This window comes from Dendropsophus ebraccatus, unplaced genomic scaffold, assembly GCF_027789765.1.
Source record: "Dendropsophus ebraccatus isolate aDenEbr1 unplaced genomic scaffold, aDenEbr1.pat pat_scaffold_879_ctg1, whole genome shotgun sequence".
NCBI lineage: Eukaryota > Metazoa > Chordata > Amphibia > Anura > Hylidae > Dendropsophus > Dendropsophus ebraccatus.
The window spans coordinates 39,235-61,541 of record NW_027210479.1 but is presented as its reverse complement, the minus strand read 5'-3'; the positions used below and the strand labels follow the sequence as shown (position 1 = coordinate 61,541).

General features: G+C 51.3%; 2 protein-coding genes and 1 pseudogene across 2 annotated transcripts; 2 read left to right on the top strand and 1 right to left on the bottom strand.

The window, feature by feature from the left end:
• Positions 1-1,929: 1,929 nt before the first annotated feature.
• Positions 1,930-2,745, bottom strand: LOC138780856 (olfactory receptor 52P1-like; annotated as a pseudogene).
• Positions 2,746-11,966: 9,221 nt separating this feature from the next.
• On the top strand, positions 11,967-12,620 carry LOC138780855 (putative surface protein SACOL0050). The gene has a single exon (XM_069956740.1). It carries the CDS (start codon positions 11,967-11,969, stop codon positions 12,618-12,620), a length of 654 nt encoding a protein of 217 aa, XP_069812841.1.
• A 650-nt stretch (positions 12,621-13,270) lies between these two features.
• Positions 13,271-14,374, top strand: LOC138780854 (proteoglycan 4-like). Its single transcript, XM_069956739.1, has one exon. The coding sequence runs from the start codon at positions 13,271-13,273 to the stop codon at positions 14,372-14,374; it is 1,104 nt and encodes a 367-aa protein (XP_069812840.1).
• Positions 14,375-22,307: the final 7,933 nt, after the last annotated feature.

Below are 22,307 nucleotides of genomic sequence, written 5' to 3'. Positions count from 1 at the left end.
TCCGCCATCACATGCCTCGTACCAGTGCTCCACCAGCACATGCCTCGTACCAGTGCTCCGCCATCACATGCCTCATACCAGTGCTCCGCCATCACATGTCTCGTACCAGTGCTCCGCCAACAGCACATGCCTCGTACCAGTGCTCCGCCATCACATGCCTCGTACCAGTGCTCCGCCAGCACATGCCTCGTACCAGTGCTCCATCAGCACATGCCTCGTACCAGTGCTCCGCCATAACATGCCTCGTACCAGTGCTCCGCCAGCACATGTCTCGTACCAGTGCTCCGCCAGCACATGCCTCGTACCAGTGCTCCGCCATCACATGCCTCGTACCAGTGCTTCGCCATCACATGCCTCGTGCCAGTGCTCCGCCAGCACATGCCTCGTACCAGTGCTCCGCCATCACATGCCTCGTACCAGTGCTCCGCCATCACATGCCTCGTACCAGTGCTTCGCCATCACATGCCTCGTGCCAGTGCTCCGCCAGCACATGCCTCGTACCAGTGCTCCGCCATCACATGCCTCGTACCAGTGCTCCGCCATCACATGCCTCGTACCAGTGCTCCATCAGCACATGCCTCGTACCAGTGCTCCGCCATCACATGCCTCGTACCAGTGCTCCGCCATAACATGCCTCGTACCAGTGCTCCGCCATCACATGCCTCGTACCAGTGCTCCGCCAGCACATGTCTCGTACCAGTGCTCCGCCAGCACATGTCTCGTACCAGTGCTCCGCCATAACATGCCTCGTACCAGTGCTCCGCCAGCACATGCCTCGTACCAGTGCTCCATCAGCACATGCCTCGTACCAGTGCTCCGCCATAACATGCCTCGTACCAGTGCTCCGCCAGCACATGTCTCTTACCAGTGCTCCGCCATAACATGCCTCGTACCAGTGCTCCGCCATAACATGCCTCGTACCAGTGCTCCGCCAGCACATGTCTCGTACCAGTGCTCCGCCATAACATGCCTCGTACCAGTGATCCGCCATCACATGCCTCGTACCAGTGCTCCGCCATCACATGCCTCGTACCAGTGCTCCGCCAGCACATGCCTCGTACCAGTGCTCCGCCAGCACATGCCTCCTACCAGTCACTGATACGTTGTTATCTTTCCATTTCCCAACTTGCCCAGTTCTATTGCAATTTTTAAGAGGCCCCCAATGGTGAGATCCATCCTCCTCCTCTACACACTAAGGGCCCTTTTACACAGAAAGATTATCTGACAGATTATCTGCCAAAGATTTGAAGCCAAAACCAGGAACGGACTATAAACAGAGATCAGGTCATACAGGAAAGCCTGAGATTTCTCCTCTTTTCAAATCCAGTCCTGGCTTTGGCTTCAAATCTTTTGCAGATAATCTGTCAGATAATCTTTCTGTGTAAAAGGGCCCTAAGTGTCATGCATAGACATTAATGGATACAACAGGCTAATAAGGCCAATGGGAAGAGCTGGAAGGTCAATGGGAAGAGCTGGAAGGTCAATGGGAGGAGCTGGAAGGTCAATGGGAGGAGTTGGAAGGTCAATGGGAGGAGCTGGGTGCATATTTTGCATGCTGTAGAGCTGTGTGTGTGCAGGTATAATGTACTGTAATGGACAGTGGTAAAGTGGCCCTGTCATTTCAATAAACATTGACCCCTTCAATGCCTTAGGCCTCATTCACATGTACACAAAAAATTTTCACATTTGGCATCCGCAATTTTTGGCAAAGATAGATCACACAGCTTTTAATAGGGCTATTTACATGTTGACATTGTTAGTCTCCACATTTGCGTTCCACAAAAAAAAAAAAAACGAAAATACGGTACTTTATTGTGACAGTGACTGAGAGGTAGTCACAGCTCCGCCCCCTGGATGACAACACTGATAGAATAGTAATATAAGATGTGGCAGGGTCTGATCTATCCTTGTGTCCCCCGTACGTCAGGGTTAGAGGCCTACATACACCTTTTGGTTGACCTGGAGGATCTTCAGGACGCAGTCTCGGATTTGCTTCGTCCTCACGCCATAGATTATCGGGTTTAGGAAAGCCGGGAAGAGAATGTAGATATTGGCCAGGAAGATGTGGACGTTATGTGGAATTGTCTTCTGTCCAAACCGGTAAGCCACAAAGGAGAATATTCCGGGCAGATAGGCGGTAATAATGACACAAATGTGGGAGCCGCACGTCCCAACCGCCTTGTGTCGCGCGTCCCTGGACGGCAGCCGGAATACGGTCCCTTAAAATCATCACGTAGGAAAGTCCAATAAACATCAGGTCAAAGCCGGTGATAGAAATAGACAAGACCAGGCCATAAGCACTGTTCACCCCTGGTGTCGCCACACGCTACATTCACCACCGCCATGTGATCGCAATACGAGTGCAACCAACATCATCACCGCAATAGTGCAACCGGCCGACCAGAACCGAAGGGGGAAATATTGACAAAGGCTCGGACCCGAATGGAACTGCCATCTCTCTAGAACAACTAAGTCAGGATAGACGTGTATCTGAGCGGGGACAAGATGGCGAGTAAGCCGGTCATGCGCCATGGCAGCCAAGATTTCCGACTCCACCGACCGCGAGAATGGACAAAAAACCTTGGGTTGAGACAAGCAGTAGCTCCAATACGGCCCATCGCTCACCAGAAGATTCCCAGCATCTTGGCATGGTGGAGCTGGAGAAGAAGAGGTCATTAAGGGCCAGCATGGCCAGGAAGAGTACATGGGGCATGGAGGCTCTTCACAGCAGATTATGGAGATCATGAAGGAGTTACCAGGATGGAGAAGACATAGAGGATGAAAGAAGATGACGGAGGTCAAAAGGGCAAGATCTTCCAGCCGGGGATCCTCTCAGCATCGAAGCTTGGTGGCATGTGGGAGCTGGTCTTAGGAACCTAGCATGGGGGGTCCACAAAGGAATGAGGTGACTGGTGATTGTATCCAATGTACCCAAGGAGAGCCTGGAGGAGTAAGAGATGCCTATCCACCATGGAGGAGGATCCCGGCAGGGCGTTAGACAATCCCCTCTTTATAGAAGAGCCCACCCAAAGTGAACTGAAGAGCTGTGATGTGCCGACGAATCCTGCATTGTGCTTAGATTCCCTGTAGTGCCCCTGCAGGAAGGATAAAGAATTACACATTACTCCATGTAACGTAGGGATGTGCCGGCTCCTACACAGTAAAGGTTATCACCACCTGTTACCACCTGTTACCATCACCACCCTCCACTCACACCACACTCACCCTCCTCTCACACCGCACTCATTCTCCACTCACACCACACTCACCCTCCACTCACCGCACTTATCCTCCAGTCACATCACACTCACCCTCCACTCACACTGCACTCTCTCCACTCACACCGCACTCACCCTCCTCTCACACCGCACTCATCCTCCACTCACACCGCACTCACCCTCCACTCACACTTCACTCACCCTCCAGTCACTACTCACTCACCTTTCAGTCACACCGCACTCATTGCCACTCACACCGCACTCACCCTCCACTCACACCGCGCTCTCTCTCTCAGTCACTCCGCACTCACCCTCCTCTCACACCGCACTCACCCTCCACTCACACCGCACTCATCCTCCAGTCACACCGCCTCATCATCCTCTCCACCGCCTCACTCACCTCCACCGCACTCATCCTCACACACTGCAACTCTCCTCCACTCACACCGCACTCATCCTCCACTCACACCGCACTCATCCTCACTCACACCGCACTCATCCTCGCTCTTCACACCCTCGTCTTCTATCCTAGCACTCACCCCTCCTACTCCCTCCTCTCTAAACATCTGCATCTCACCCTCCTCGCTCTCACACCGCACTCACCCTCCACTCACACCGCACTCACCCTCCACACATACCGCACTCATCCTCCACTCACACCGCACTCACCCTCCACACATACCGCACTCATCCTCCACTCACACCGCACTCACCCTCCACTCACACCGAACTCACCCTCCACACACACCGCACTCACCCTCCACTCACACCACACTCACCCTCCTCTCACACCGCACTCATTCTCCACTCACACCACACTCACCCTCCACTCACCGCACTTATCCTCCAGTCACATCACACTCACCCTCCACTCACACCGCACTCTCTCCACTCACACCGCACTCACCCTCCTCTCACACCGCACTCATCCTCCACTCACACCGCACTCACCCTTCACTCACCGCACTTATCCTCCAGTCACATCACACTCACCCTCCACACACACCGCACTCACCCTCCACACACATCACACTCACCCTCCACTCACACTTCACTCACCCTCCAGTCACACCGCACTCATCCTCCAGTCACTACTCACTCACCTTTCAGTCACACCGCACTCATTGTCCACTCACACCGCACTCACCCTCCACTCACACCGCACTCACTCTCCAGTCACTCCGCACTCACCCTCCTCTCACACCGCACTCACCCTCCACTCACACCGCACTCATCCTCCAGTCACACCGCACTCATCCTCCACTCACACCCGCACTCCTCCTCCTCTCCACCGCAGCACCCTCCACTCACACCGCACTCATCCTCCAGTCATACACGCACTCCATCCTCACTCACACCGGCACTCATCCTCCACTCACACCGCACTCATCCTTCACTCACACCGCACTCACCCTCCTCTCCACAAGCACTCACCCTCCTCTCACACCGCACTCACCCTCCACTCACACCGCACTCACCCTCCACACATACCGCACTCATCCTCCACTCACACCGCACTCACCCTCCACTCACACCGCACTCACCCTCCACACACATCACACTCACCCTCCACTCACACTTCACTCACCCTCCAGTCACACCGCACTCATCCTCCAGTCACTCTCACTCATCACCTTTTCAGTCACACCGCACTCATTGTCCACTCACACCGCACTCACCCTCCACTCACACCGCACTCACTCTCCAGTCACTCCGCACTCACCCTCCTCTCACACCGCACTCACCCTCCACTCACACCGCACTCATCCTCCAGTCACACCGCACTCATCCTCCACTCACACCGCACTCATCCTCCACACACACCGCACTCACCCTCCACTCACACCGCACTCATCCTCCAGTCACACCGCACTCATCCTCCACTCACACCGCACTCATCCTCCACTCACACCGCACTCATCCTTCACTCACACCGCACTCACCCTCCTCTCACACCGCACTCACCCTCCTCTCACACCGCACTCACCCTCCACTCACACCGCACTCCCCCTCCACATACCGCACTCATCCTCCACTCACACCGCACTCACCTCCACTTCACACCCGCCTCCCCCTCCACACACACCGCACTCACCCTCCACACACACCGCCCTCACCCTCCACACACACCGCACTCCCACTCCCTACACCGCAACTCACCCTCCACCAGGGCCGGCTGGACTAAAAAGCAGCCTGCAGTGGAAACCCTACCAGCCCACATACAATACCCCTGGCGCTCATTTGCAGCGCCCTCAGAAGGTACAAGTAATCGAGCAGCCAGCCACAGGAACGATCACTGTATTGTTCATGTGGCCATTGAAATATACTGCTTTGTCCAGTGAGATGTGCCGGCCATAGCGATTATTTACTGCCCGCACAAAATAAGATCAGCTGAGGTTCTGTGTTAAGACCTTTAGACGGCGATTAATTAGACAAAGGAACATTTCTAGCAACGCCCTTGGCAATAATCGCCCACTCCAGCCTTTAAAGGGTACGCCGGTAAATATCTTGTTTTCTCCAAATCAGCTGGTGTCAGAAAGTTATACAGATTTTTAAATACAGTGGTGCCTAGGAGTTCAAGCACAATTCGTTCCTGGACCGTGCTTGTAATCCAAATCCACTCTTAAACCAAAGCACATTTTCCCATAAGAAATCACTGATATGCAGACAATTGGTTCTACACCACAAAAATAATGATTTTATATTCTGAATAACATGTAAAACAGATTAAACAAACAGTTAGAAACAGCATAATCTGTGATATTATAAGTTACTGTACAGTATAGTAGCAAGTGGTGTATAATGTATAGTAACTGTATAACCCTGATATCACTACAGCAGCTGGATATGTTATATATAAGTTACTGTACAGTATAGCAGCATGTGGTGTATAATGTATAGTAACTGTATACCCTGATAACACAGCAGCTGGATATGTGATATATAAGTTACTGTACAGTATAGCAGCATGTGGTATATAATGTATAGTAACTGTATAACCTGATAACACAGCAGCTGGATATGTGATATAAGTTACTGTACAGTATAGCAATCAGCATGTGGTATATAATGTATAGTAAATGTATACCCTGATAACACAGCAGCAGCTGGATATGTGATATATAAGTTACTGTACAGTATATCAGCATGTGGTGTATAATGTATAGTAACTGTATAACCCTGATAACACAGCAGCTGGATATGTGAATATAACTTACTGTACAGTATAGCAGCATGTGGTGTATAATGTATAGTAACTGTATAACCCTGATAACACAGCAGCTGGATATGTGATATATAAGTTACTGTACAGTATAGCAGCATGTGGTGTATAATGTATAGTAACTGTATAACCCTGATAACACAGCAGCTGGATATGTGATATATAAGTTACTGTACAGTATAGCAATCAGCATGTGGTATATAATGTATAGTAACTGTATAACCTGATAACACAGCAGCTGATATGTGATATATAAGTTACTGTACAGTATAGCAATCGGCATGTGGTGTATAATGTATAGTAACTGTATAACCCTGATAACACAGCAGCAGCTGGATATGTGATATATAAGTTACTGTACAGTATAGCAATCAGCATGTGGTATATAATGTATAGTAACTGTATAACCCTGATAACACAGCAGCAGCTGGATATGTGATATTATAAGTTACTGTACAGTATAGCAGCATGTGGTATATAATGTATAGTAACTGTATAACCCTGATAACACAGCAGCTGCTGGATATGTGATATAAGTTACTGTACAGTATATCAGCATGTGGTGTATAATGTATAGTAACTGTATAACCCTGATAACACAGCAGCTGGATATGTGATATATAAGTTACTGTACAGTATAGCAGCATGTGGTGTATAATGTATAGTAACTGTATAACCCTGAACACAGCAGCTGGATATGTGATATATAAGTTACTGTACAGTATAGCAGCATGTGGTGTATAATGTATAGTAACTGTATAACCCTGATAACACAACAGCTGGATATGTGATATATAAGTTACTGTACAGTATAGCAGCATGTGGTATATAATGTATAGTAACTGTATAACCCTGATAACACAGCAGCTGGATATGTGATATATAAGTTACTGTACAGTATAGCAATCGGCATGTGGAGTATAATGTATAGTAACTGTATAACCCTGATAACACAGCAGCAGCTGGATATGTGATATATAAGTTACTGTACAGTATAGCAGCATGTGGTATATAATGTATAGTAACTGTATAACCCTGATAACACAGCAGCTGCTGGATATGTGATATATAAGTTACTGTACAGTATATCAGCATGTGGTGTATAATGTATAGTAACTGTATAACCCTGATAACACAGGCAAGCTGGATATGTGATATATAAGTTACTGTACAGTATAGCAGCATGTGGTGTATAATGTATAGTAACTGTATAACCCTGATAACACAGCAGCTGGATATGTGATATATAAGTTACTGTACAGTATAGCAGCATTGTGGTGTATAATGTATAGTAACTGTATAACCCTGATAACACAGCAGCAGCTGGATATGTGATATATAAGTTACTGTACAGTATAGCAGCATGTGGTATATAATATATAGTAACTGTATAACCCTGATAACACAACAGCTGGATATGTGATATATAAGTTACTGTACAGTATAGCAGCATGTGGTATATAATGTATAGTAACTGTATAACCCTGATAACACAGCAGCTGGATATGTGATATATAAGTTACTGTACAGTATAGCAGCATGTGGTGTATAATGTATAGTAACTGTATAACCCTGATAAAACAGCAGCTGGATATGTGATATATAAGTTACTGTACAGTAAAGCAGCATGTGGTGTATAATGTATAGTAACTGTATAACCCTGATAACACAGCAGCTGGATATGTGATATATAAGTTACTGTACAGTATAGCAATCAGCATGTGGTATATAATGTATAGTAACTGTATAACCCTGATAACACAGCAGCTGGATATGTGATATATAAGTTACTGTACAGTATAGCAATCGGCATGTGGAGTATAATGTATAGTAACTGTATAACCCTGATAACACAGCAGCAGCTGGATATGTGATATATAAGTTACTGTACAGTATAGCAGCATGTGGTGTATAATGTAGAGTAACTGTATAACCCTGATAACACAGCAGCTGGATATGTGATATATTAGTTACTGTACAGTATAGCAGCATGTGGTATATAATGCATAGTAACTGTATAACCCTGATAACACAGCAGCTGGATATGTGATATATAAGTTACTGTACAGTATAGCAATCAGCATGTGGTATATAATATATAGTAACTGTATAACCCTGATAACACAGCAAGCTGGATATGTGATATATAAGTTACTGTACAGTATAGCAGCATGTGGTGTATAATGTATAGTAACTGTATAACCCTGATAACACTGCAGCTGGATATGTGATATATAAGTTACTGTACAGTATAGCAGCATGTGGTGGTATAATGTATAGTAACTGTATAACCCTGATAACACAGCAGCTGGATATGTGATATATAAGTTACTGTACAGTATAGCAGCATGTGGTGTATAATGTATAGTAACTGTATAACCCTGATAACACAGCAGGCTGATATGTGATATATAAGTTACTGTACAGTATAGCAGCATGTGGTGTATAATGTATAGTAACTACATAACCCTGATAACACAGCAGCTGGCTATGTGATATATAAGTTACTGTACAGTATAGCAGCATGTGGTATATAATGTATAGTAACTGTATAACCCTGATAACACAGCAGCTGGATATGATATATAAGTTACTGTACAGTATAGCAGCATGTGGAGTATAATATATAGTAACTGTATAACCCTGATAACACAGCAGCAGCTGGATATGTGATATATAAGTTACTGTACAGTATAGCAGCATGTGGTGTATAATGTATAGTAACTGTATAACCCTGATAACACAGCAGCAGCTGGATATGTGATATATAAGTTACTGTACAGTATAGCAGCATGTGGTGTATAATGTATAGTAACTATATAACCCTGATAACACAGCAGCTGGATATGTGATATATAAGTTACAATACAGTATAACAGCATGTGGTGTATAATGTATAGTAACTGTATAACCCTGATAACACAGCAGCTGGAATATGTGATATATAAGTTACTGTACAGTATAGCAATCAGCATGTGGTATATAATGTATAGTAACTGTAATAACCCTGATAACACAGCAGCTGGATATGTGATATTAAGTTACTGTACAGTATAGGAGCATGTGGTGTATAATGTATAGTAACTGTATAACCCTGATAACACAGCAGCTGGATATGTGATGTATAAGTTACTGTACAGTATAGCAGAATGTGGTATATAATGTATAGTAACTGTATAACCCTGATAACACAGCAGCAGCTTGTAGATACAGGATGGAGCTGCAGATCCCTATAATGCAGTAGCGTAGTACAACAGGCTAGAATAGAGAAGCAGGGCTGCTGTCAGAGGTCTGTGTGGTCACATGACAGTAATGGGGAAAGGGTGTGTTCAGCAAGGACCAATCAGGACTGACAGAGACTGCAGGGAGCAGGAAGGAATGAGCAGATGTGGGCACATACATGCATCACTCTCTGTCCGGGGAGAGAGAGGGTTACAGCTATGGAGAGATTACCTCCACAGTCCTGTCCCCTGATGTAAGCCCCAGCCTGAAGTGGATCTGCTATGATTTGGAAGGTGAGGGAGACTTCCTGGGTCAGAGTACAGGGCTGTAGTCCCCGCTATGCAGACCATGCCCCTCCCCCACTCCTCCTCCCACCCAGTACAGGGAGCTCTTACACCAAAGCAATGCTCTTATACCAAGTCACAATTTTGAAAAATTGTGAGATCTTAAACCAAAACGCTTTTAGGCTGCGTTCACACTACGTATATTTCAGTCAGTATATTTCAGTCAGTATTGCAACCAAAACCAGGAGTGGATTAAAAACACAGAAAGGCTCTGTTCACACAATGGCAAATATTTGCTGTTATTTTAGAACAACGTCTGTTATATTGAAATAATGGCCGTTATTTACTGTTACATGGCGGCCATCCACTCAATTTCACCATTGTGTGAACAGAGTCTTTCTGTGTTTTTAATCCACTCCTGGTTTTGGTTGCAATACTGACTGAAATATACTGACTGAAATATACTGACTGAAATATACGTAGTGTGAACGCAGCCTTAAACCAAGTTACTCTGAAACCAAGGTACCACTGTACTTTAAAAAATCTCAAACCTTTCAGTACTTATCATCTGCTGTATGTCCTGCAGGAAGTGGTGTATTCTCTCCAGCCTTCCAATACTTATCAGCTGCTGTATGTCCTACAGGAAGTGGTGTTTTCTTTCCAGTCTGACACAGCGCTTTCTGCTGCCACCTCTGTCCATGTCAGGAACTGTTCAGAGCAGGAGAGGTTTTCTATGGGGATTTGCTGCTGCTCTGGACAGTTCCTGACATGGACAGAGGTGGCAGCAGAGAGCAATATGTCAGACTGGAGTTGATTTAAAAGTAAAAGATTTTCGCCAGAGTACCCCTTTAATATAGAGCGGAATGCACGCTGTTGCAAACTCTGATTTAGTAGGTCACAACCCTTGCAGGTCATTTCAATAGGTGACCTCCACCATCATCACAAGAAGGAAAAAGAAAGGAGCACAGAAACGAATCCCAGTTAGAACTAAGTCTTCACTACACAAAGAACGATATAAGACATAACACATAGGTGCACTGGAAAGTATTATCACCCTGCCGACTGTACTACACAATACAGAGCTGATTAGATGCACTACATGTACTATGCGGCTATGTTCCCATGCAGTATTTTAGCTCAGTGTTTTGGTCAGTTTTTTGCAACCAAAATTTGCAACAGTAAATAACGGCCTTATTTCAAAACAACTGCCAGTGTTTTAAATGATGGCCGTTATTTGCCAATAAATGGCGGCCTTCCACTCAATTTCAGCAGTGTGTGAACATAGCCTCTGTGTTTTCAATCCACTCCTGGTTTTGGTTGCAAAAAAATTTTACAAAATACTGAGCAAAAATGCTGTGTGTGAACATAGTCTAATAAATAATCTGCCACCGGAATTCTCTGCCGCAGAATCCCACCAGCCTCCGTGTCATAATGACAGTGTATGGGAGGCTCGCGCACTTCCACTCTCGGTGCTGAAGAATGAACATGTTCACCCTTGAGTGCGGAGAGAAGAGGCGCGCGCCTCCCATAGAGCGTCATTATGACACGGAGGCTGGTGGGATTCTGCCACCTTTGCGCTGTGCACACGTAGCCTTAGGAAATACAAGTATGTAAATGTATTATCCATAATGATTCCAGAGCCTCGGGTTCCTCTTTTTCATCCTGGAAATATATAAATGTATGGATGTAAATATTTTCTATGTCATAGTGCTGTGTCCCATACAGTACAGGGTCCAGGGACAGGAACATGGCAGCACCCAATAGTGACTCAGTCATATTACCTACTGACTGACAGCAGTGTCCCACAACTAAATGGACTGCTGTATACTGGAGCCTCATAGGTAAAATGAACAGACTGCGTTACAAAAGTCTCCATGTAAAGCCGACCTTATAGAAGACATTTCCAGGAGGAATAACAGAGGGTCATGACGTGAGTGCAAACAAACCCCACTGATACCCCTGCAGCGGCGGACACCATGTCTGTGGCGACCACTGATACCCCCTGCAGCTGCGGACACCATGTCTGTGGCGACCACTGATACCCCTGCAGCGGCGGACACCATGTCTGTGGCGACCACTGATACCCCTGCAGCGGCGGACACCATGTCTGTGGCGACCACTGATACCCCTGCAGCGGCGGACACCATGTCTGTGGCGACCACTGATACCCCTGCAGCTGCGGACACCATGTCTGTGGCGACCACTGATACCCCTGCAGCGGCGGACACCATGTCTGTGGCGACCACTGATACCCCTGCAGCTGCGGACACCATGTCTGTGGCGACCACTGATACCCCTGCAGCGGCGGACACCATGTCTGTGGCGACCACTGATACCCCTGCAGCGGCGGACACCATGTCTGTGGCGACCACTGATACCCTGCAGCTGCGGACACCATGTCTGTGGCGACCCACTGATACCCCTGCAGCGGCGGACACCATGTCTGTGGCGACCACTGATACCCCTGCAGCGGCGGACACCATGTCTGTGGCGACCACTGATACCCCTGCAGCGGCGGACACCATGTCTGTGGCGACCACTGATACCCCTGCAGCTGCGGACACCATGTCTGTGGCGACCACTGATACCCCTGGCAGCGGCGGACACCATGTCCTGTGGCGACCACTGATACCCCTGCAGCTGCGGACACCATGTCTGTGCCGGGACCACTGATAACCCCTGCAGCTGCGGACACCATGTCTGTGGCGACCACCTGATACCCCTGCAGCGCGGCGGACCCCATGTCTGTGGCGACTGACTTTTTCCCCCTAGGTCCTGTTGTTTTGGTGAAGTTTCATTAATATACATATCAGCTAGTAGGGAGCACTGCGGCCCTCCTCAGCCCCCCAGAGCACCCCCTCACCCCACCGGCCGCCTCATTCGGTGACCCCCACCTATGCCCACTCATTCTGGTCTTTGATGCGCATGTGCAGGACAGCAGCCATGTGTGCATAGGTGGGGGTCACAATCAGGTGAGGGGGCGCTCAGGGGCCGTCACCACAGACATGATGTCCGCAGCTGCACGGGGATCAGAGAGGTTCTTTGGCAGGCTGATAGTTTTCCATTTGTCTCCTATTGTTATGATCTCTGTAGGACTGATTCCACCCCAAGAGTCATATCACTAGGATGACAGGAAGAGGGACTGGAATGGCCGCCCAGGGTCACTGATCCTCTGTATGGATGTGGGGGCACAATGTCCGCCCCTATTCCTCTCACCTTTCTGTCACTATGGGATGGCTCCCATGAAAAACAGCAGTGCAACCAACTCCCCTGCTTCTGGGGGGACTGGGGGTGCCTGAGGGAGCTGAGGTGACTGCTAGAAGATGGGTATCCAGCCTCGTCCTCACTGCATCGCGGCCCGTGTGGGGGCGGAGCCAAACGGGCGCCCACAGAATACAATCCCAGCTCAAGACACTGCTTGGAAATCGGCTTTCTTCACCTGTAGGGGCTGGGAATCCGAGGAGGGCAGCCCCTACAGGGACCCTACCAACCAGCCCAAGGGAAATCCGAGGAGGGCAGCCCCTACAGGGACCTACCAACCAGCCCAAGGGGAATCCGAGGAGGGCCAGCCCCTCAGGGACCTACCTAACCACCCCAAGGGAATCCGAGGAAGGGCAGCCCCTACAGGGACCTACCAACCAGCCAAGGGAATCAGAGGAGGGCAGCCCCTACAGGGACCTACCAACCAGCCAAAGGGAATCCGAGGAGGGCAGCCCCTACAGGGACCTACCAACCAGCCCAATGGAATCCGAGGAGGCAGCCCCTACAGGGACCTACCAACCAGCCCAAGGGAATCAGAGGAGGCAGCCCCTACAGGGACCTACCAACCAGCCAAATGGAATCCGAGGAGGGCAGCCCCTACAGGGACCTACCAACCAGCCCAACGGGAATCCGAGGAGGGCAGCCCCTACAGGGACCTACAACCAGCCCAAGGGAATCCGAGGAGGGCAGCCCCTACAGGGACCCTACCAACCACCCCAAGTGGAATCCGAGGAGGGCAGCCCCTACAGGGACCTACCAACCAGCCCAAGGGAATCCGAGGCGGGCAGCCCCCTACAGGGACCTACCAACCAGCCCAAGGGAATCCGAGGAGGGCAGCCCCTACAGGGACTACCAACCACGCCCAAGGGAATCCGAGGAGGGCAGCCCCTACAGGGACCCTACCAACCAGCAAGGGAATCCGAGGAGGGCCAGCCCCTACATGGGACCTACCAACCACCCCCAAGGGAATCCGAGGAGGGCAGCCCCTACAGGGACCTAACCAACCAGCCCAAGGGAATCCGAGGCGGGCAGCCCCTACAGGGACCTACCAACCAGCCCAAGGGAATCCGAGGAGGGCAGCCCTACAGGGACATACCAACCAGCCCAAGGGAATCCGAGGAGGGCAGCCCCTACAGGGACCTACCAACCAGCCCAAGGGAATCTGAAGGAGGGCAGCCCCTACAGGGACCTACCAACCAGCCAAGGGAATCCGAGGAGGGCAGCCCCTACAGGGACCTACCAACCACCCCAAGGGAATCCGAGGAGGGCAGCCCCTACAGGGACCTACCAACCAGCCCAAGGGAATCCGAGGCGGGCAGCCCCTACAGGGACCTACCAACCAGCCCAAGGGAATCCGAGGAGGGCAGCCCCTACAGGGACCTACCAACCAGCCCAAGGGAATCCGAGGAGGGCAGCCCCTACAGGGACCTACCAACCAGCCCAAGGGAATCCGAGGAGGGCAGCCCCTACAGGGACCTACCAACCAGCCCAAGGGAATCCGAGGCGGGCAGCCCCTACAGGGACCTACCAACCAGCCCAAGGGAATCCGAGGAGGGCAGCCCCTACAGGGACCTACCAACCAGCCCAAGGGAATCAGAGGAGGGCAGCCCCTACAGGGACCTACTACCAACCAGCCCAAGGGAATCCGAGGAGGGCAGCCCCTACAGGGACTTACCAACCAGCCCAAGGGAATCCGAGGAGGGCAGCCCCTACAGGGACCTACCAACCAGCCCAAGGGAATCCGAGGAGGGCAGCCCCTACAGGGACCTACCAACCAGCCCAAGGGAATCCGAGGAGGGCAGCCCCTACAGGGACCTACCAACCAGCCCAAGGGAATCCGAGGAGGGCAGCCCCTACAGGGACCTACCAACCAGCCCAAGGGAATCAGAGGAGGGCAGCCCCTACAGGGACCTACCAACCAGCCAAAGGGAATCCGAGGAGGGCAGCCCCTACAGGGACCTACCAACCAGCCCAAGGGAATCCGAGGAGGGCAGCCCCTACAGGGACCTACCAACCAGCCCAAGGGAATCCGAGGAGGGCAGCCCCCACAGGGACCTACCAACCAGCCCAAGGGACTCTGCCTGCAGGGGAGGTCACTGTGTTCCCACAGCATCAGCCAGCACTTCTCTCCGGCTTACCTCTCGACATGTGAGTAGTCACTCAGGCAGGAGCAGACAGCCGGCCCTGCGCCACTAGCACTAACTGTTCAAAAGATGATCCTCTCCCCCTCCTCCTCTGTGCCGCCAGCGACTGTTCTGCTCCCCTCACTGCTGTGACAGGATGAGACTGTCAGCAGCCGCGGCCCTCAGTGTCAGGAAGCGGCCCTCAGTGTCAGCAGCCGCGGCCCTCAGTGTCAGGAAGCGGACCCCCCCCCCCCCCCTCCTCAGAGGATTTCTAAGCAGCGCAGTGTCCTGCAGCCGCTGCGCTGTTGGTTTAAATTAATATAATTCTAACATGCACCTTAGCCCCCCCCCCCCCCGGATTGGCAATCAGGCAGCCCAGCGAACATTGTCCCGGTATGCCAAATGACCAATCCGGGCCTGCCTTCCACACACACCGCACTCACCCTCCACTCACACCGCACTCATCCTCCACACACACTGCACTTACCCTCCACTCACACCGCACTCATCCTCCACACACACCGCACTCACCCTCCACTCACACCGCACTCATCCTCCACACACACTGCACTTACCCTCCACTCACACCGCACTCATCCTCCACACACACCGCACTCACCCTCCACTCACACCGCACTCATCCTCCACACACACTGCACACACCGCACTCATCCTCCACACACACCGCACTCACCCTCCACTCACACCGCACTCATCCTCCACACACACCGCACTCATCCTCCACACACACTGCACTCACCCTCCACTCACACCGCACTCACCCTCCACTCACACCGCACTCATCCTCCACTCACACCGCACTCATCCCGCACTCATCCTCCACACACACCGCACTCACCCTCCACTCACACCGCACTCATCCTCCACACACACCGCACTCATCCTCCACACACACCGCACTCACCCTCCACACACACCGCACTCATCCTCCACACAGCACTCACCCTCCACACACACCGCACTCACCCTCCACTCACACCGCTCTTACCCTCCACTCACACCGCACTCATCCTCCAGTCACACCGCACTCATCCTCCACTCACACCGCACTCACCCTCCATTCACACCGCACTCATCCTTCACTCACACTGCACTTATCCTCCAGTCACACCGCACTCATCCTCCACTCACACCGCACTCACCCTCCACTCACACCGCACTCATCCTTCACTCACACTGCACTTATCCTCCAGTCACACCGCACTCATCCTCCAGTCACTACTCACTCACCCTCCAGTCACACCGCACTCATTGTCCACTCACACCGCACTCACCCTCCACACACACCGCACTCACCCTCCACTCACATCGCACTTATCCTCCACACACCGCACTCACCCTCCACACACACCGCACTCACCCTCCACTCACACCGCACTCACCCTCCACTCACAATGCACTCATCCTCCACTCACACCGCACTCACCCTCCTCTCACACCGCACTCATCCTCCACTCACACCGCACTCACCCTCCACTCACACCGAACTCACCCTCCACTCACACCGCACTCACCCTCCACTTACTACGCTCTCATCCTCCACTCACACCGCACTCACCCTCCACTCACACCGCACTCACCCTCCACACACACCGCACTCACCCTCCACACACACCGCACTCATCCTCCACACACCGCACTCACCCTCCACTCACACCGCACTCACCCTCCACTCACACCGCACTCACCCTCCACTCACACCGCACTCACCCTCCACACACACCGCACTCATCCTCCACACACCGCACTCACCCTCCACACACACCACACTCACCCTCCACTCACACCGCTCTTACCCTCCACTCACACCGCACTCATCCTCCAGTCACACCGCACTCATCCTCCACTCACACCGCACTCATCCTTCACTCACACCGCACTCACCCTCCATTCACACCGCACTCATCCTTCACTCACACTGCACTCATCCTCCACTCACACCGCACTCACCCTCCACTCACACCGCACTCATCCTTCACTCACACTCCACTTATCCTCCAGTCACACCGCACTCATCCTCCAGTCACTACTCACTCACCCTCCAGTCACACCGCACTCATTGTCCACTCACACCGCACTCACCCTCCACACACACCGCACTCACCCTCCACACACACCGCACTCACCCTCCACTCACATCGCACTTATCCTCCACACACACCGCACTCACCCTCCACTCACACCGCACTCACCCTCCACTCACACCGCACTCATCCTCCACTCACACCGCACTCACCCTCCTCTCACACCGCACTCATCCTCCACTCACACCGAACTCACCCTCCACTCACACCGCACTCACCCTCCACTTACTACGCTCTCATCCTCCACTCACACCGCACTCATCCTCCACTCACACCGCACTCACCCTCCACTCACTTCGCACTTATCCTCCACTCACAGTGTTCTCATCCTCCACTCACTTCGCACTTATCCTCCACTCACACCGCACTCACCCTCAGCTTACACCGCTCTCATCCTTGATGCTAACTGTAATCACTGACACTGCTGTATTATATACTGGTTATACTGGTGTTTGCCCTGGTTGCATCACGCTCGCTCCACCTCTGGTATAGGGCTGCATTGCTGCCGTCATCTTATACATCGCTGCACAGTATACAGAGGTTATAGAGTAGTATACGGGGGGGGGGGGTATAGCAGGTGTCAGATCCACGGCCGACATCTTATATATCACTGCACAGTATACAAAGGTTATAGAGTAGTATACGGGGGGGGGGGGGGGACAGGTGTCAGATCCACGGCCGACATCTTATATATCACTGCACAGTATACAGAGGTTATAGAGTAGTATACGGGGGGAGGGGGGGGGACAGGTGTCAGATCCACGGCCGACATCTTATACATCGCTGCACAGTATACAAAGGTTATAGAGTAGTATACGGGGGGGGGGGACAGGTGTCAGATCCACGGCCGACATCTTATATATCACTGCACAGTATACAGAGGTTATAGAGTAGTATACGGGGGGGGGGGGGGGTATAACAGGTGTCAGATCCACGGCCGACCACCTACACAGAATGGGGCCCAATACTCACAGTCTGTGATCCCAGTATAGAGGAAGATGACGGGGACGAGCAGTGGATATATATATATATATATATATATATACACAGGGTGGGGGTCTCGGGGAGGCAGCTGCCGGACCCTGGTGAGGAGGAGACTCTGCCCTGACTACAGACACAGGAGGGAATCAGTCACCGGGGTGCAGCGAGGATCACATGACAATGTGCGCACTCCAACCATGTAACCATCTACAGATTCTGGGTCTATAATGTATCCATATACTATATACCGACTCCCACTCTCCAGGAATGATGGGAGTTGTAGTTTTACAACAGCTGGAAAGCTGCAGGTCCTCCTTCCCTGGATTACAGAGCTTTACACACCAACTATCACACACCGACCATCACACACCGACCTTCACACACCGACCATCATCACACACCGACCGTCACACACCAACTATCACACACCAACTATCACACACCAACTATCACACACTGACCATCACACACCGACCATCACACACCGACCATCACACACCAACTATCACACACTGACCATCACACACCGACCATCACACACCGACCATCCACACACCGACCATCATCACACACCGACCGTCACACACCAACTATCACACACTGACCATCACACACCGACCATCACACACCGGCCATCACACACCAACTATCACACACCGACCATCACACACCGACCTTCACACACCGACCATCATCACACACCGACCGTCACACACCAACTATCACACACTGACCATCACACACCGACCATCACACACCGGCCATCACACACCAAATATCACACACTGACCATCACACACCGAACCATCACACACCGACCATCACACACCGACCATCATCACACACCGACCGTCACACACCAACTATCACACACTGACCATCACACACCGACCATCACACACCGGCCATCACACACCAACTATCACACACCGACCATCACACACCGACCTTCACACACCGACCATCATCACACACCGACCGTCACACACCAACTATCACACACTGACCATCACACACCGACCATCACACACCGGCCATCACACACCAACTATCACACACCGACCATCACACACCGACCTTCACACACCGACCATCACACACGAACTATCACACACCAACCACCATACACCGACTATCACACACCGACTATCACACACCGACCATCACACACCGACCTTCACACACCGACCATCACACACGAACTATCACACACCAACCACCATACACCATGACAAACTGAGCATGCAACATCACACACTGACCGTCACACCCCGAGCATGCACCATCACACTGATCATGCACCAATCCACCCCATCACACAATGGGCACAAAACATCATCCACCATGACACACTGACCGAGCACCATCACAAACTGAGTGTGCACCATGACACACCAAGCATCACACACTATGACACAAACCATGCGCCAAACCATCACACACTGAGATCACACACCATCACACACTGAGGTCACACCATCGCACACTGAGGTCACACCATCACACACTGAGGTCACAACATCACACACTGAGGTCACACCATCACACACTGAGATCACACCATCACGCACCATCACACACTGAGGTCACACCATCACGCACCATCACACACTGAGGTCACACCATCACACACCATCACACACTGAGGTCACACCATCACGCACCATCACACTCTGAGGTCACACCATCACGCACCATCACACACTGAGGTCACACCATCACGCACCATCACACACTGAGGTCACACTATGACACACCATCACACACTGAGGTCACACCATCACGCACCATCACACACAGAGGTCACACCATCACGCACCATCACATACAAAGGTCAAACCATCACGCACCATCACACACTGAGGTCATACCATCACACACTGAGGTCACACCATCGCACACCATCACACACTGAGGTCACACCATTACGCACCATTACACACAGAGGTCACACTAACACACTGTCACGCACCATCACACACTGAGGTCATACCATCACACACTGAGGTCACACCATCACACACCATCACACACTGAGGTCACACCATCACACACCATCACACACCCTCACACACTGAGGTCATACCATCACACACTGAGGTCACACCATCACACACTGAGGTCACACCATCACACACCCTCACACACTGAGGTCATACCATCACACACTGAGGTCACACCATCACACACCCTCACACACTGAGGTCATACCATCACATACTGAGGTCACACCATCACACACCCTCACACACTGAGGTCATACCATCACACACTGAGGTCACACCATCACACACAGAGGTCACACTATCACACACCAGCACGCACCCTCACACACTGAGGTCACACCATCACACACCATCACACACTGAGGTCACACCATCACGCACCATCACACACAGAGGTCACACCATCACGCACCATCACACACAGAGGTCACACTATCACACACCATCACGCACCCTCACACACTGAGGTCATACCATCACACACCATCACACACTGAGGTCACACCATCACACACTGAGGTCACACCATCACGCACCATCACACACTGAGGTCACACCATCACGCACCATCACACACTGAGGTCACACCATCACGCACCATCACACACTGAGGTCATACCATCACACACTGAGGTCATACCATCACACACTGAGGTCACACCATCACACACCATCACACACAGAGGTCACACCATCACACACAGAGGTCACACCATCACGCACCATCACACACTGAGGTCACACCATCACACACTGAGGTCACACCATCACACACTGAGGTCACACCATCACACACAGAGGTCACACCATCACACACTGAGGTCACACCAGCACGCACCCTCACACACTGAGGTCATACCATCACACACCATCACACACTGAGGTCACACCAGCACGCACCATCACACACTGAGGTCACACCATTACGCACCATCACACACAGAGGTCACACCATCACGCACCATCACACACTGAGGTCACACCATCACGCACCATCACACACTGAGGTCACACCATCACGCACCATCACACACTGAGGTCACACCATCACACACTGAGGTCACACCATCACACACTGAGGTCACACCATCACACACCATCACACACTGAGGTCACACCATCACGCACCATCACACACTGAGGTCACACCATCACGCACCATCACACACTGAGGTCACACCATCACGCACCATCACACACTGAGGTCACACCATCACGCACCATCACACACTGAGGTCACACCATCACGCACCATCACACACAGAGGTCACACTATCACACACCATCACGCACCCTCACACACTGAGGTCATACCATCACACACCATCACACACTGAGGTCACACTATCACACACTGAGGTCACACACAGAGGTCACACTATCACACACCATCACACACAGAGGTCACACTATCACACACCATCACACACTGAGGTCACACCATCACACACTGAGGTCACACCATCACGCACCATCACACACTGAGGTCATACCATCACACACCATCACACACTGAGGTCACACCATCACACACCATCACATACTGAGGTCAAACCATCACGCACCATCACACACAGAGGTCACACCATCACACACTGAGGTCACACCATCACACACCATCACACACTGAGGTCACACCATCACGCACCATCACGCACCCTCACACACTGAGGTCACACCATCACACACCATCACACACTGAGGTCACACCATCACGCACCATCACACACAGAGGTCACACCATCACCCACCATCACACACAGAGGTCACACCATCACCCACCATCACACACTGAGGTCACACCATCACGCACCATCACACACTGAGGTCACACCATCACACACTGAGGTCATACCATCACACACTGAGGTCACACCATCACGC

Coding starts and splice junctions, on each gene's coding strand:
- LOC138780855 (XM_069956740.1), top strand. CDS start 11,967: ATGTCTGTGGCGACCACTGATACCCCTGCAGCGGCGGACACCATGTCT.
- LOC138780854 (XM_069956739.1), top strand. CDS start 13,271: ATGGGTATCCAGCCTCGTCCTCACTGCATCGCGGCCCGTGTGGGGGCG.